Source organism: Stegodyphus dumicola, chromosome 7 (genome assembly GCF_044657685.1).
Source record: "Stegodyphus dumicola isolate Sdum_Otavi_A_Nest chromosome 7, ASM4465768v1".
Taxonomy (NCBI): domain Eukaryota; kingdom Metazoa; phylum Arthropoda; class Arachnida; order Araneae; family Eresidae; genus Stegodyphus; species Stegodyphus dumicola.
This window is the reverse complement of record NC_140774.1, coordinates 187,568,247-187,580,723: the sequence shown is the minus strand read 5'-3', so window position 1 is coordinate 187,580,723 and position 12,477 is coordinate 187,568,247. Positions and strand designations below refer to the sequence as shown.

The following is a 12,477-nucleotide window of genomic DNA, read 5'->3' as shown; positions in this document are numbered from 1 at the left end:
CACATTTTTGGACTCCTAATGTTTTTATTTGAGATGAATTTTAACTGTTAGGTAAATTAAAAGATTCAGATTTAGCTACAAAAATTCAAAAAACAAATGTGGGGAAAACAATACGGCAGTTTTCAGAAAGATCTCTTGAATATTAATTCTCAAGTATTCATAGTCTCATATGCATCAGCATAGATAAAATCTGATGAGTGATAACACTTCTGAAGTTACCAAAACAAAGAGTGTTTTTTTTAGCTCTTTGTAACAAGTCTTACAAAGTGCTAAAAAAAGCACTTATAAAAACACTTGTAATTTCTTTAATGTTTTGATTATAAGATTCCTCTTTGCCAGATATCTAATGGAATGTTAGAATTGACTCTTTTTGTTTACTCTGTCATATTAAAATTTTAGGTTTTTTAAAGAAATTTATAATGTTTAAATCAATGAAGTATAAAATCAGTATAAAATATGAAGCAAAAGCATTTATTTGGGGTTTAAAGATTAGGAGATTATGTTGACTAATAATCTAAAACGAAATTTTGCAAAGAAATGAAATTAATTTTTGTTGCTATTGATTCTTTGTTTATTTTGTTCATTTTATTATCTTCATCATTGAGTGAAAATATTCAGTGACTGAAAACTGAAAAGGAAATTATTAAAAATGTCTTGGATAAGATATTCGCATGTTCATTAGAAAAACAGAATCTTTTATTTTTAGAATGTGTGTTGCAAACATAAAATAATAATTGTCTAGTTCATTACCCTTATGTTGGTAACTTGATAAGCTAATACATACTATGAGAAGTAAATTTTTCTGATGGTAGAGTGTCTAGTTATGTGCTGCTGAATGAACCTTATATCATTTTCTTGGCACTTTCAGTTTCAGTAGCCAATGGCAAATGATGATTTAGACAAACTGCTAAAAAAAAACTAAAACACATATTACATAGATCAACAGATATACAGAGGGTGGGCACACATTTTTGTAACGATTTTGCAAAGATTTATATGTAACCAAACTTGAGTTTTAATATGTTCAATCTTATAGCCCTTTTGTTGAAGTATCATATTACATCTTGATTTCCAAGATAAAAGTCCTTTTCTTAAAACATCAAGGTTGATTTTATTCCATTTCTCCTTCACAATCTTCCATAGTCCATCCAATGTTTTGGGATGTCGCATATAAAGAGCTTGTTTTAAAAGTCTAAATGCACAGTAACCCACCGAGTTAATTTTGACATTTTTTTAATTTTCCATTATAAAAGAATCCAGTAATAACTGTAAATCCTTTAGAAAAACTTTTCTTGTATTATCTGAACCAATATATAAAGTCATTTTCTCCTCTTTTTCAGTAGTAAATCAATCTTTTTCTATTGCAATCAGATAAGTATGTCATTAACTGTAACTGTATAGTTTCATTTTTTGCCTGCCAAATATTTTTCATACAGCAATTTGCATATAGTCTTACGCTGAGAAACATGTTTCGACATTAGGCGATGAATATCATGTTTTTTTGTTTTTGATTAGCCATAAGTCAGATTTTATAATTTTGTTCACAGTTCCTACAGAGATATTTAAAGATTTGGTCTTTGGGGGGCTGGATTTTCCTTTAAAACATGAGATGCAACTTTAGATTTAATAAGAACTGTACGTACCTTTTTTGGGTATGCATTTTTTGCCTTTTTCGTAGTCAGACGTAAACTTTAATGTTTCTTTCCTTTCATATTAATTATGTCATTTATTTTATGTATAGAAATAGTAAAACAATTCTTTTCACATCTTTTTATAATAATTGAGTAAGCGTATTTCTCTTCAGACAGGAAAAAAATATAGCCTTCAATCCATTTTTTATTTTTCAGTGACATTTTGAAAAAAAGAATGTTTTTAATGTTGCAGATGATAGTTAAACTTCATTCCAATTTGATGACAATCATGTTTGTATATTAAAATTAATATTTAAATTCATGGAGAAAATCAAAATCGGTACAAAAATGTGTAAACACTCTCTGGCGATCAACCAAAGTGATTCAAGATAAAATCGTACATATCTTTCAAGTGTAAGTATAAAGTAAGATGTAAATTATATTTATAATTTTTTTCATGCTTCATTTAGTTGATGCTTTACCTTTTGGTGGAGTTGGAAAAAGTGGTATGGGGGCATATCATGGAAAATACTCATTCGATACCTTCTCACACAAAAAGGCCGTTCTCATTAGGAATTATGCAATGCTTGGGGAGAAACTTGGAGCGTAAGTGCTTTTTAAATTTAAGTGCTATTTCTGTAGTGAATACCAAATGTTTTGAGGAATGTGTTTTTATTTTTGTTTGTGCTGTAAAATGTGTAAGCACAATAATGGTCCAGTAATTGAGTATTCAGTATTTTGGACCATGCTATATTCCATCAAATTTATATTATAACATTTATAATGGAAATTTTTTAAATAAATTCTTGGATCTGATTTATGTTTTGTTTAATTCAAAAGTGCATAATTACTCTTGATCTACAAATATTGTAACAATATGATATTTATAGATCCAACTCCCTTTTCTGTTTCTTTCTTCAGTCTGTCATTTAATGACTTCTGATGCTACTATAATGTAAGGTTGAATGAATGGAAGTAATATAAATATTACTACATTCACCACTTAAGCTAAATATTGGGTATAATAATCTTCAGATATTAAGAAAAAAAATCTTTTATTAACTTTTAAATAATATATCTAAAGAATCTTTTTCAAGGTATTAACTTCATCTTATTTTAAGGAGTTAGGATTTATTGGGTCATCCAGAAAGTTCTGTGGTTTTTCAGACTCCAACTTCTTCGTCTTCTTCTTCTTTTTTATTATTATTATTATTATGCTATTGCTCATAAGGAATGATCTTGATCAAAGCATTCTATGGTCTTTTCTGCTTACATTCCATAGTTATAGCATGTGTTGTTGTAATTGTTTTTCTCGGTGCAGTGCTAAAAATAAAGGACTCAAAAGTTCATTTTCATCATATGCTGTTTTATTTTAAAAAGAAAAAAATGCCAGTTAGACTTCTGATGACACAGTTCAAGGTTGTTTTGAGAAGTTAAAGTGTGGAAATGTCAGGTTTCTTAGATGCTGCCCACTCTGGACAACCACCATCCATAAACAAAAACCTACTAAAGAAAGATGACATTGAAAATCCAGGTTATATAGTTCAAGAACTGTCAGAGAGATTAAATATTCCAAAATGTATGGTATATGATCAATTGAAGCAACTTGGATATGTAAGCCACTATGATATAAGGGTATCCCATATTTTAACCAAGCAGAATATGCTTGTTTGAGTTTTAGCACGTGATTCTTCATTGAGAAGATATAAAGAAGTTCTTTGGAGAGGAGAAGTAGATATCATACAATATTGTTGCAAGAAAAAGATCATGGGTCAAGCCAAACGAACTTGTTTTAGTGACATCGAAAAGGAGGCTGCATCCTCAAAAATAATACTTTTTGTATGGTGGTATTACAAAAGAATTAGATACTAGAAATTGTTGGCATCAAATCGGACAATGATTCTGAGAAAATATTGTTCCCAAATGGTAGTTTAAAAAAGAGAAACTGGAGCAGGGTATCCAGAACTGACCAATTATCGTTTGAACTGACGAAAGCGTTTTCTTTCATCATGACAATGTTTGGCTCAAAATTTCAATCAATGTCAGGCAAAGGCAGTGATGAATATGGTTGGTATATTTTATGTCACCTCCTATATTCACCAGACCTTGCCCCCTCACATTTTGTTCCCTTCAAGTCACTTCAAAATTATCTGGAATTCACTTGTTTGGAGACTATTTAACATCATCTTGATAACTGTTTCAGAAACCTGTAGAGCTTTCCAGGTGATCCAGTAGTTTCAGTAAAATCACATCCAACACAAATCGATGTTTTGCCATTCAGTGATGAATAAAATAATTAATTTACCTCTAATGTAATAGATTATAATATTGCATTAATCATTTAAAAAGTAATATTTTTTGGACTTCTTAATAACATTTTGTAACAACTGTGCTTTTATACTACAAGTATAAATAAAATACACTAGTAACCATTAATGACTGGATGTGCCCTGAAAGGAAAAAGTGATATCCTGGATATCACTAATCCTTGCTGTGAACGCATAAAAAAGACTGTTATGTTTGGTAGAAATGTACGAAAGCTACAAATGTGGAAATAGGCATACAATGAGAGCTGAATGAGACTAATAAGAGAAATGATCCTTGCTGTTCAGCAGTTCAATCAGTCCATCAATAAGGTTTCTGACAAGTTCCAAGTATCACATACAACATGGTAAATATATATGTGGCACCATACGAACTATGGTTTTAACATGTCAACCTAGAATATTTTATTTTTAATTTCATTTTAACTGTGTGTGCCTTTAATTCTTCAGCATTGTTGAAAATAACTGTTGATGTATACTAAAACATAGTGGAACATCTTCCTTGAAGGATTGAGGCTGTTATAGTGTCAGATAGCAAAATTATGTCATAATGAAATTATACCAGTTCCACTTAAATAAGTTCTTGCGGTATATCTAGTGATCATTGGCAACATAGTATAGGTGTCAATGTTTCCTACATAGTATAGATGTCAATGTCCAGACACTACAATAAGTTTCTTACAGAATTTTTCCTATACTATGAGTGTATGATGTTGTCCTATAACAGATATAACTATTTAATTGAGAGGAATTTATTGATGAGAATTCCACAGAATGTAAAAGGAAGTTCAAAATTGTATTTGCATACTTTATAAGTGTTCTCTGTAATGCCATTAGTAACGTAGACAACATCTGAGCAAGTAGTCCATTTCACACTATAAATTCTGAACCAACACAAGTACATTAGAAATTAGCATTTCGAGTTCTGGAATGCTTTTTACCAAAGGAAGCGCATACACAACGATAATTTCTTTCTGTGGGGTTATGTGAAAAACCTTGTGTATGTGCTTCATTTGCTGAAAACCATTCCAGGGCTCAAAATGCCCATTTTAAATGTGCTTGTGTTGGTGACTTCAGATATGTTTCGGAATGGCATGAAATGAACTGCTGCTCAGATGTTGTCCGTGTTACCAAAGAAAGTCACACTGAACATTTATAAAATTATGTAAACAAAATTTTGAGCTTCCTTTTACATTCTCTGTTCTCATCAATAAATTCTCAGTGAAATAGCTGAGTCATAAGTAATTGCTATATTAATTTTGAATCACTGTGTATATGAAAACCATTGATAATGATGAAGTCTGGTAGTAACAAAGGTGCTACTTTGGTAGACGGTTGCACGGATTTTTGGCGATTTACGTTGGCGCAATTGTTGGCGTGATTTCTACAAACGTCAGCCATCTTGAAAAACGCTGTTTTTACGCATAGTAAAGTATTCGAAACTTTAAAAAAAAAAAAGAAATATCGTTAGAAATAATGGATTAATTTTTTTGTTGAAAATGTCGTTTTTTAAGATGGGAGGCAAGTGTAAATAAATACATTTACTATGAGTATAAAATACTAAAGTAAGGTTATTATTACTTTCATATAGCAAAGAAGAGAATAAAAACACCGCTATAAAAACATTGTGCCAACGTTTAATTAGATTAAAATATTACTGAAATTGAATATCGAAATAAAAAACATCATCCAACATGTAAAAGAATTAGAATATTATTAAATTTAAATACTTTAAAATACGTTATATAGAATATAATATATATATATATATATTATATAGAATAAATACATTTACTACGAGTATAAAATACTAAAGAAAGATTAAATTATTACTTTCATATAGCATAGAAATAGAATAAAAATACCGCTATAAAAACATTGCGCCAACGTTTAGTTGGATTAAAATATTACGTAAATTGAATATTGAATTAAAAACCATCATATCAACGTTTAAAAGAATTAAAATATTACTTAAATGAAATACTTTAAAATAAGTAAATAAGAACGCTTCGTACACTAGAGCTAAAATGACAGCAATTAGTTTATTGTTGGTAAAAAAGGAGGCATGTCTAATAATTTTCTTACCGTTACAGGGGTTATTTCTTCCAACATGACCACAATATCATATACAGCCGTCTCAGAATCGGCTCTTCTAACGGTCTTCATCTGTGGTCTACATTTTCGCACTTTATTGAAGAAACAATTAGCGACGTTTCCTTCAAAAATTTAAAATAAATTTCCTCTGACCTTTGTAAGAATTTATAAATAAATCTTTGATTAGGAAAGCCAGGCTGGCGAAAATAAGGTCTCAAAGGACAATTTTTTGATTCCGAAACCAAAAATTCTTGGTACTTATCAAAAACAACATTCATCTTTGAAGGAGACATTTTTGAAGGAATTCGAAGATATGAATTAAATTTTAAAATGGTGCGGTAATGCACAAATTTTCAGCAACCTATTAGGGAGCTGATTACAGCTCATTAATGCACAAATATTCTAAAACCAATCAGAGAGCTGATTACATCATGCCTAGAATTAAAATTATTTAAATAATCATACATAATAAAATCATTTTAAAAAAGAAATGCAAAATTAAATTGTATTTTAATATTTAACAGCCATAAATAATGTTTAAAACATTAGATTAAATTTATAGATATTAAAACCAATTACTTTTAAAGTAAGGTGACGTCACTGATTACATCATCCACAGCATAAAATTTCATAAAATATGATAAAGAATAAAATGTTTATTTCAAATAAAAATGCGAAATTAAATTGATTTTTAATATTTAGAAGCCATAAATAATATTTAAAACATGGAATTTATGCATAATAACATGCATTATTTTTTAAATAAAATGTCAACAAAGTATCGGTTACCATAAATAACTTATCCAGCAATGGGTTTACCATAAGTCGTATTACTCGCCAAAAGAAAAATTGCCAAAACTCGGCAAAATCCGTGCAACCGTCTACCAAAGTAGCACCGTAACAAATACATTGCAAGCATCTTTGTATATATTTTTTGTAATTTTATTCAAATGATGGTATATTTTATACAGTTTTATATTCAAAAAAGAAATGCAGAAATAAATAACAGAGTTTTAAAATTATTTTCTAATTGAATTTTAATGCTTAATTTTATGAAGCAGTAGGTATTATTTTTTATTTAAGGAAAAGAGAAAAATGTTTTATGAACTTTTGTATTTTTTAATTAAAAATATGTTAAATGGTAAACTTTTGTTTTTGGTGTTATTCTGTAATATATCTTTTGTGATTATGTTATTTTATTTTTCTGGATAATCTGTGAATAATTTGAAGTTACACTGATAGATAGTAAGAAGTGAGAACTTTAAAAAATGTTAAAATTGAGAACACCTGATCATGCCACTTATTATTGAATAACTAAGTAGAAATTTAATATTTAATTAATTAACTAAGTAACAGTTTAAATGTTTATGACTAAGTAGCGATTAAATTTAAATGACTAAGTAACAATTTAAATGATAAAGTAACAAATTAAAATTAAAATGACTAAGTAACAATTTAAATGTTTATGTGGTATAATACTGTATGATATAGATTGAATTTCACTTGAATTCTGAGAAAATAAGATAAAGTTCTTTTTTTAATGATAATTAAAAGCATTAAGCATAGAAGATAAAATAACTGAATTACTCAATTACCCAATTTGGGAAGAAACCCTTTTTATTTACTTCTGAAATTGAAGATTTCATTTTAAAATACCATACAGTAACCTTCCTTTCATACAATATTATTCATTTACTTTGTTTAACTATTGTACCATTAAATGTCTTTTACACTAGATAAACTAATAAAAAAATAGTAGTATTGAAAATATGCATTTTATTCTAAATAAAACCACTTAATAATTTAAATATATGTGAAATGAAGAAATCTTTGGTTTCTGTAACATAATTCATACTAAAAACAGGCTAATGCTTTGGTGATAGAAGACTTTTGCTATGTTGCCGGTCCCATAGTTCTGCAGTGTTTTGTATTTCTTGCAGATATTGGCCTACAGCATTTAATCCTTCCATGCTTAATTTTATAACAGCAGGATATACATATTCAATAAAATTATTCTTAAATGTTAACACTGTTATGATCAATGCTATATCAGAATTTTATTGATTTTACAGATACAAATACAGTCAAAAGTCGTTAATTCGGACACCCATAATCCGGAATGATCTATAATCCGGACCTCAAAGCTAAAAACTTTCTGCGCATGTGCTGCTTTGGCACATGCGCACTGGCATTTTACGCGTGCGCGTAAGACCTTGACTACTGCGCATATGCGTGTGCGCAAGTGCAGAATACGTTTTCGCCTGCGCATTTAATATATAACGGACGGTGTAAGCTAAAATTATCTAATTATCTATTTCAGTTAATGTTAATGATTGCATTGTTACTTAATCTTCGAATTGGATCCCGCTTATTATTTTTTGCAGACTGTAAGAGCAATTTTATAAAAGTAAACTTGAACTTTCGATTATGTCAAATAGAATTTCCGATACTGGAGCTCCCAAAGGATCTACAAAACGAAAGTATGTTCCGATGCCCATCAAACAAAAAGTGGAATTGCTGCAAAAAATGGATAAGGACATGAAGAATGTGACAGAGAGGTTAGTGAAAACGAAAAAATTTCGATTGACAAGTTAGTCGGTATTCTCGGCACAGCAATTAACGGGACTTGAACAGCGGGACTTAGTAACTGAACAAGAAATTATGTCTGTTTATAGAATTAAAGAGAAAGTATTATCACATAAAATGAAGCAACTTAAACAACTTACATTAAAAGAAATGTTTAATAAAGTAAACAAATAAATATTAAGCTCTTTTTTTTTTTTTTTTTTTTTTTGTAAATTTTGATACCCTTTAGATCATAATTGTTCTTTATTTCATAAATTACGGTTTCATATTTTTAATTTTAGAATTTCTGCATGCCATCTTACGAGATTTAAACTGATCTATAATCCGGAATCGCTGAAGTCCCGACGAGTCCGGATTAATGACTTTTGACTGTATATATTAAGTTTTCGTTGCTAAAAATGACAGATGTATGTAAAAATTTTAAATAGCATAAACTTTGTTATTTGAAGTGAGAATTTTCATGTTTTTATATATACTTATCTGTTTACTATTTACAGAGCTCGTTATCCTCCATATTCTCCAAGTAATGAAAAATATCTGAGGAAGCTGCTCAAGAAACGACCAAATTTAGCACCTCCACATTTGGATTACATTTTCATATTTATAATAGGATTTGCAACTGCCATTTTATTGAAAGTAATACTTCATGTAAGTATTAACATTATTAAAGAGCATATTTTTGCCTCATTCACATTTATCAGAAATTCGTTTACTTTGCTTTTTATATAAAATACTAATATTTATGTTGGATAAAAATTCATTCAATGAAAAAATTTCTCTGATTCGGGTTGAGAGGGAAAAAAAAAATCTGCACCAGATCAGTGCTGCTGTGTTTAAAAATATTTTTGCTTTTGTTACAAATTTATATAAGTTCTGCATTCCTATTAGGCTATATGGGTATTTTAGTAGTTTTCTTCTTGTGTAATTTGAATATTAGCCAGTTTTTAGAAAATATACTTTACAAAATCATCCCCATCCTTAATCAAATAGCCATTGTATGCTTTGCTATGATCAAATAATTATAATCATTTACAATGAATATTAATATGACAGTATTTAAAGAACCATGATGCACAGCACTTTTCCTGTACAATGCAGCCATAATATACAGTTGTAAGTGCCTGCGTTCAGCTATTGTTAAGTTAACATGCTACCATCCAACCGTAACTGAATCAACAGTCAGTCGCTAACATTTTCCCCTTGAACATGATAGGGAAGATAAGCCGCCCAACCGGTATATTGGTTAACGTCACTGGTTGCCGTGCCAAAGGGCACGGGTTCGAATCCTGGAGAAGGCATGGATATTTGTAAATGTATAGTGCCTGTGCGGCATGGGGTCATTCTAAATATGCGGCGAGCTGGACGTCCTCTCGAGAGGTTGGTGGTAGGGGAAGAGGGTAAGAGACCCTTGGGCCTGTTCCCCCCCCCAGGGTGCTCTCCACCAAAACTGCAGACAGAACTGAGGTAAATCTCACTGTAAGGTGCTCAAGGCTGTTGCCAATGACAGACGTATTTTTCGCTTCTTGCCACAAGGAATTCTGTGGGCTTGGGCTGGCTATGGGTCAGACAAATAAGGATTAGTCAATAACAACAGGGATGGGAAGTATCAGATACTGCACCATATAAAAATGTTATGGCTTAGAAATTAATCAGAAGCAGGAAAAAGGGGAAAACAAAATTCAGACATTGTTAAACTATAGTAACTGTTTAGTTATATTTTTCTTATTAGTGAAGACTTCTTATGGCTTCAACTTATCTTAGATTTTCAGTTAATTTAATAAATCATAATGTAATTATTTAGTATAGACATCTTATTTTTGAAATAATTAGTAGTATTTTTCAAACTTTATATATTTAAACTTATAACTGAAGTAAATGTACATTGTTTCTCTACTATAAGTAAAAGGGAAATAACATAATATTTTTTTTTTTTTTTTTTTTTTTCAGTTTGCTGGAGTCAAATATTTCTAAAACAGAAGTTTTGTATTAATGATATATATATCCTGTAAAGTCCAGTCAGCTGGAGATGTATTATAATGGCATATATTATGTAATGATTACAGCTTTCATATAGAATAAATAATAAGAATGAGATAGTGAATTTGCATGAATAAAGTGTTGAAGTCTGTGATATAATTGACATTAATAATTCAGATACTTTCATACAATACTTATGTATGTATTCTTAATACTATTTTAATGATGCAAACCATAAGGGCAGAGAATTTTATGTAGTAATTGTAATTAATTTGCCACTGAATGAAAGGCACTCATTTTTTAATTAAAAATATAAATACAGAAAAAGAATTTCTAGGAGTATATCAATTACCATTTTTTCTTATAAAATTACAGTAATTTTAAAAACATCTTAAGTATGATTTGTGTCATATAATGTTTGTTTTCCATTTGTACATATTGTTGTAAAAAAGTTGTTTATACTAATATTTTTATATTCTAATTTTGTTTCCATATTTGTTTTGCATTATTTTTAAGCTTATAAGTCTTATTATGTTCGATTATTGTCAATAAAATTTGTTATTTAATGTAAGATATCTTTCTTGGAAATTTGAATTTATTTAAGTCACACTTGATATTTGTTTATGAATAAATATATAAGATTTATGAAATATTTTAAACCGACAATTTATACAGTTCACTCCTTTAAAACAGGAGGGCCTTTTTGCATAAAAACCATGCACAAGACTAGCTTATGAGATTTTAGCATGAGAATTAACAAATGTATTACTTTCTTGTACAATCAGTTGAATTCTGTTTAATTATTATATTGTGTACAGTGGCCATATTCAGCACAAAATGCTAAACTGTCTTCTCTGTTTTGCATTTATAATGCTTTAATATTCTTTAATATAGCTGTGCTGAATTATATATAGTACTTGCTGTATCAGAATAGTAATGAGAATAACAAATACCCAAAATTAAGATCACATAAAGGTATATATAATGTTATCCATTTTGTGTAGAATGTAACCATGGTGCATTTTTCAGTTTAACTGGACTGGATAATATTCAGGTACTCCTTACTTTATGACAGAGTTCCATTCCAACATTGCACCATTAAGTGAATTGGTCAGTAAGCCAAGAGCATTAGAAAATTATAAAAAATTTTGCAACAAACTTGAAATTTGTTCATAAAAAAATGCTTATGTAAAGGAGATGACAACAATGAAATAAGTTAAGGGGCAGAGGTCCTGGGCCTAACAGTCAAAAAAAAACTTATAAGTGTGGTTTTCTTCGTAATCTCTTTCTTCATAAATTTCTCTATAACACTTTAAAAATTCACTCATCTCATATTTCAACCTTATTAAAACTTTCAGTATGTGGATCCATAGCCTCAAGTTTGAATTATCACTTTGTTCAAGATTGTCAAATGATTTCATATTGTTCACAAAATTTCTTATACATTTTTTCCATATGCCTTGCATGCACTTATCTATCACTTCATCCCAGCCAGTTTAATGTTTTTAATGCAACCTAAAATGCTGTACAATTTCTAAAAATCACAAAAGATAACTATATCATTTTATGTTACTGCTACACTTTGCGGAAAAGTTGTTTGTAAATAAAACACTTTGAAAATAAAGTGCCATGGTCCATTGGTTGTAGGACAGCAGTTGTGTTTTTAGGAAAATGCATTACCTTTATACAGTGGATGGACAAAAGTATGGAAACACCTTGTGAAATGCATGTTTGAAAAGAAAGACTGATTTTAATGAAATATGTAGGTGGCGCTGGCGTTTTTGACTACTGACGCCACCTATGCAACTTCGTAAATGTGCTAAACAGTTCAGTTGTTGTCGGAGTACTGTTATGTGACGTTGTCA

General features: G+C 29.5%; 1 protein-coding gene across 3 annotated transcripts in view; it reads left to right on the top strand.

Moving 5' to 3' along the window:
- Positions 1-11,185, top strand: part of LOC118185852 (aldehyde dehydrogenase, dimeric NADP-preferring-like) — a 125,075-nt gene extending 113,890 nt beyond the window's left edge. For all 3 annotated transcript variants that reach the window (XM_085821171.1, XM_085821173.1, XM_085821172.1), the window contains exons 11-13: positions 2,102-2,237; positions 9,133-9,283; positions 10,583-11,185. In XM_085821171.1, coding sequence (XP_085677297.1) covers positions 2,102-2,237; positions 9,133-9,283; positions 10,583-10,606 — 311 coding nt within the window. In that variant the 3' untranslated portion in view covers positions 10,607-11,185. The remainder of the gene's footprint in view (positions 1-2,101; positions 2,238-9,132; positions 9,284-10,582) is intronic.
- The last annotated feature ends 1,292 nt before the right edge of the window (positions 11,186-12,477 follow it).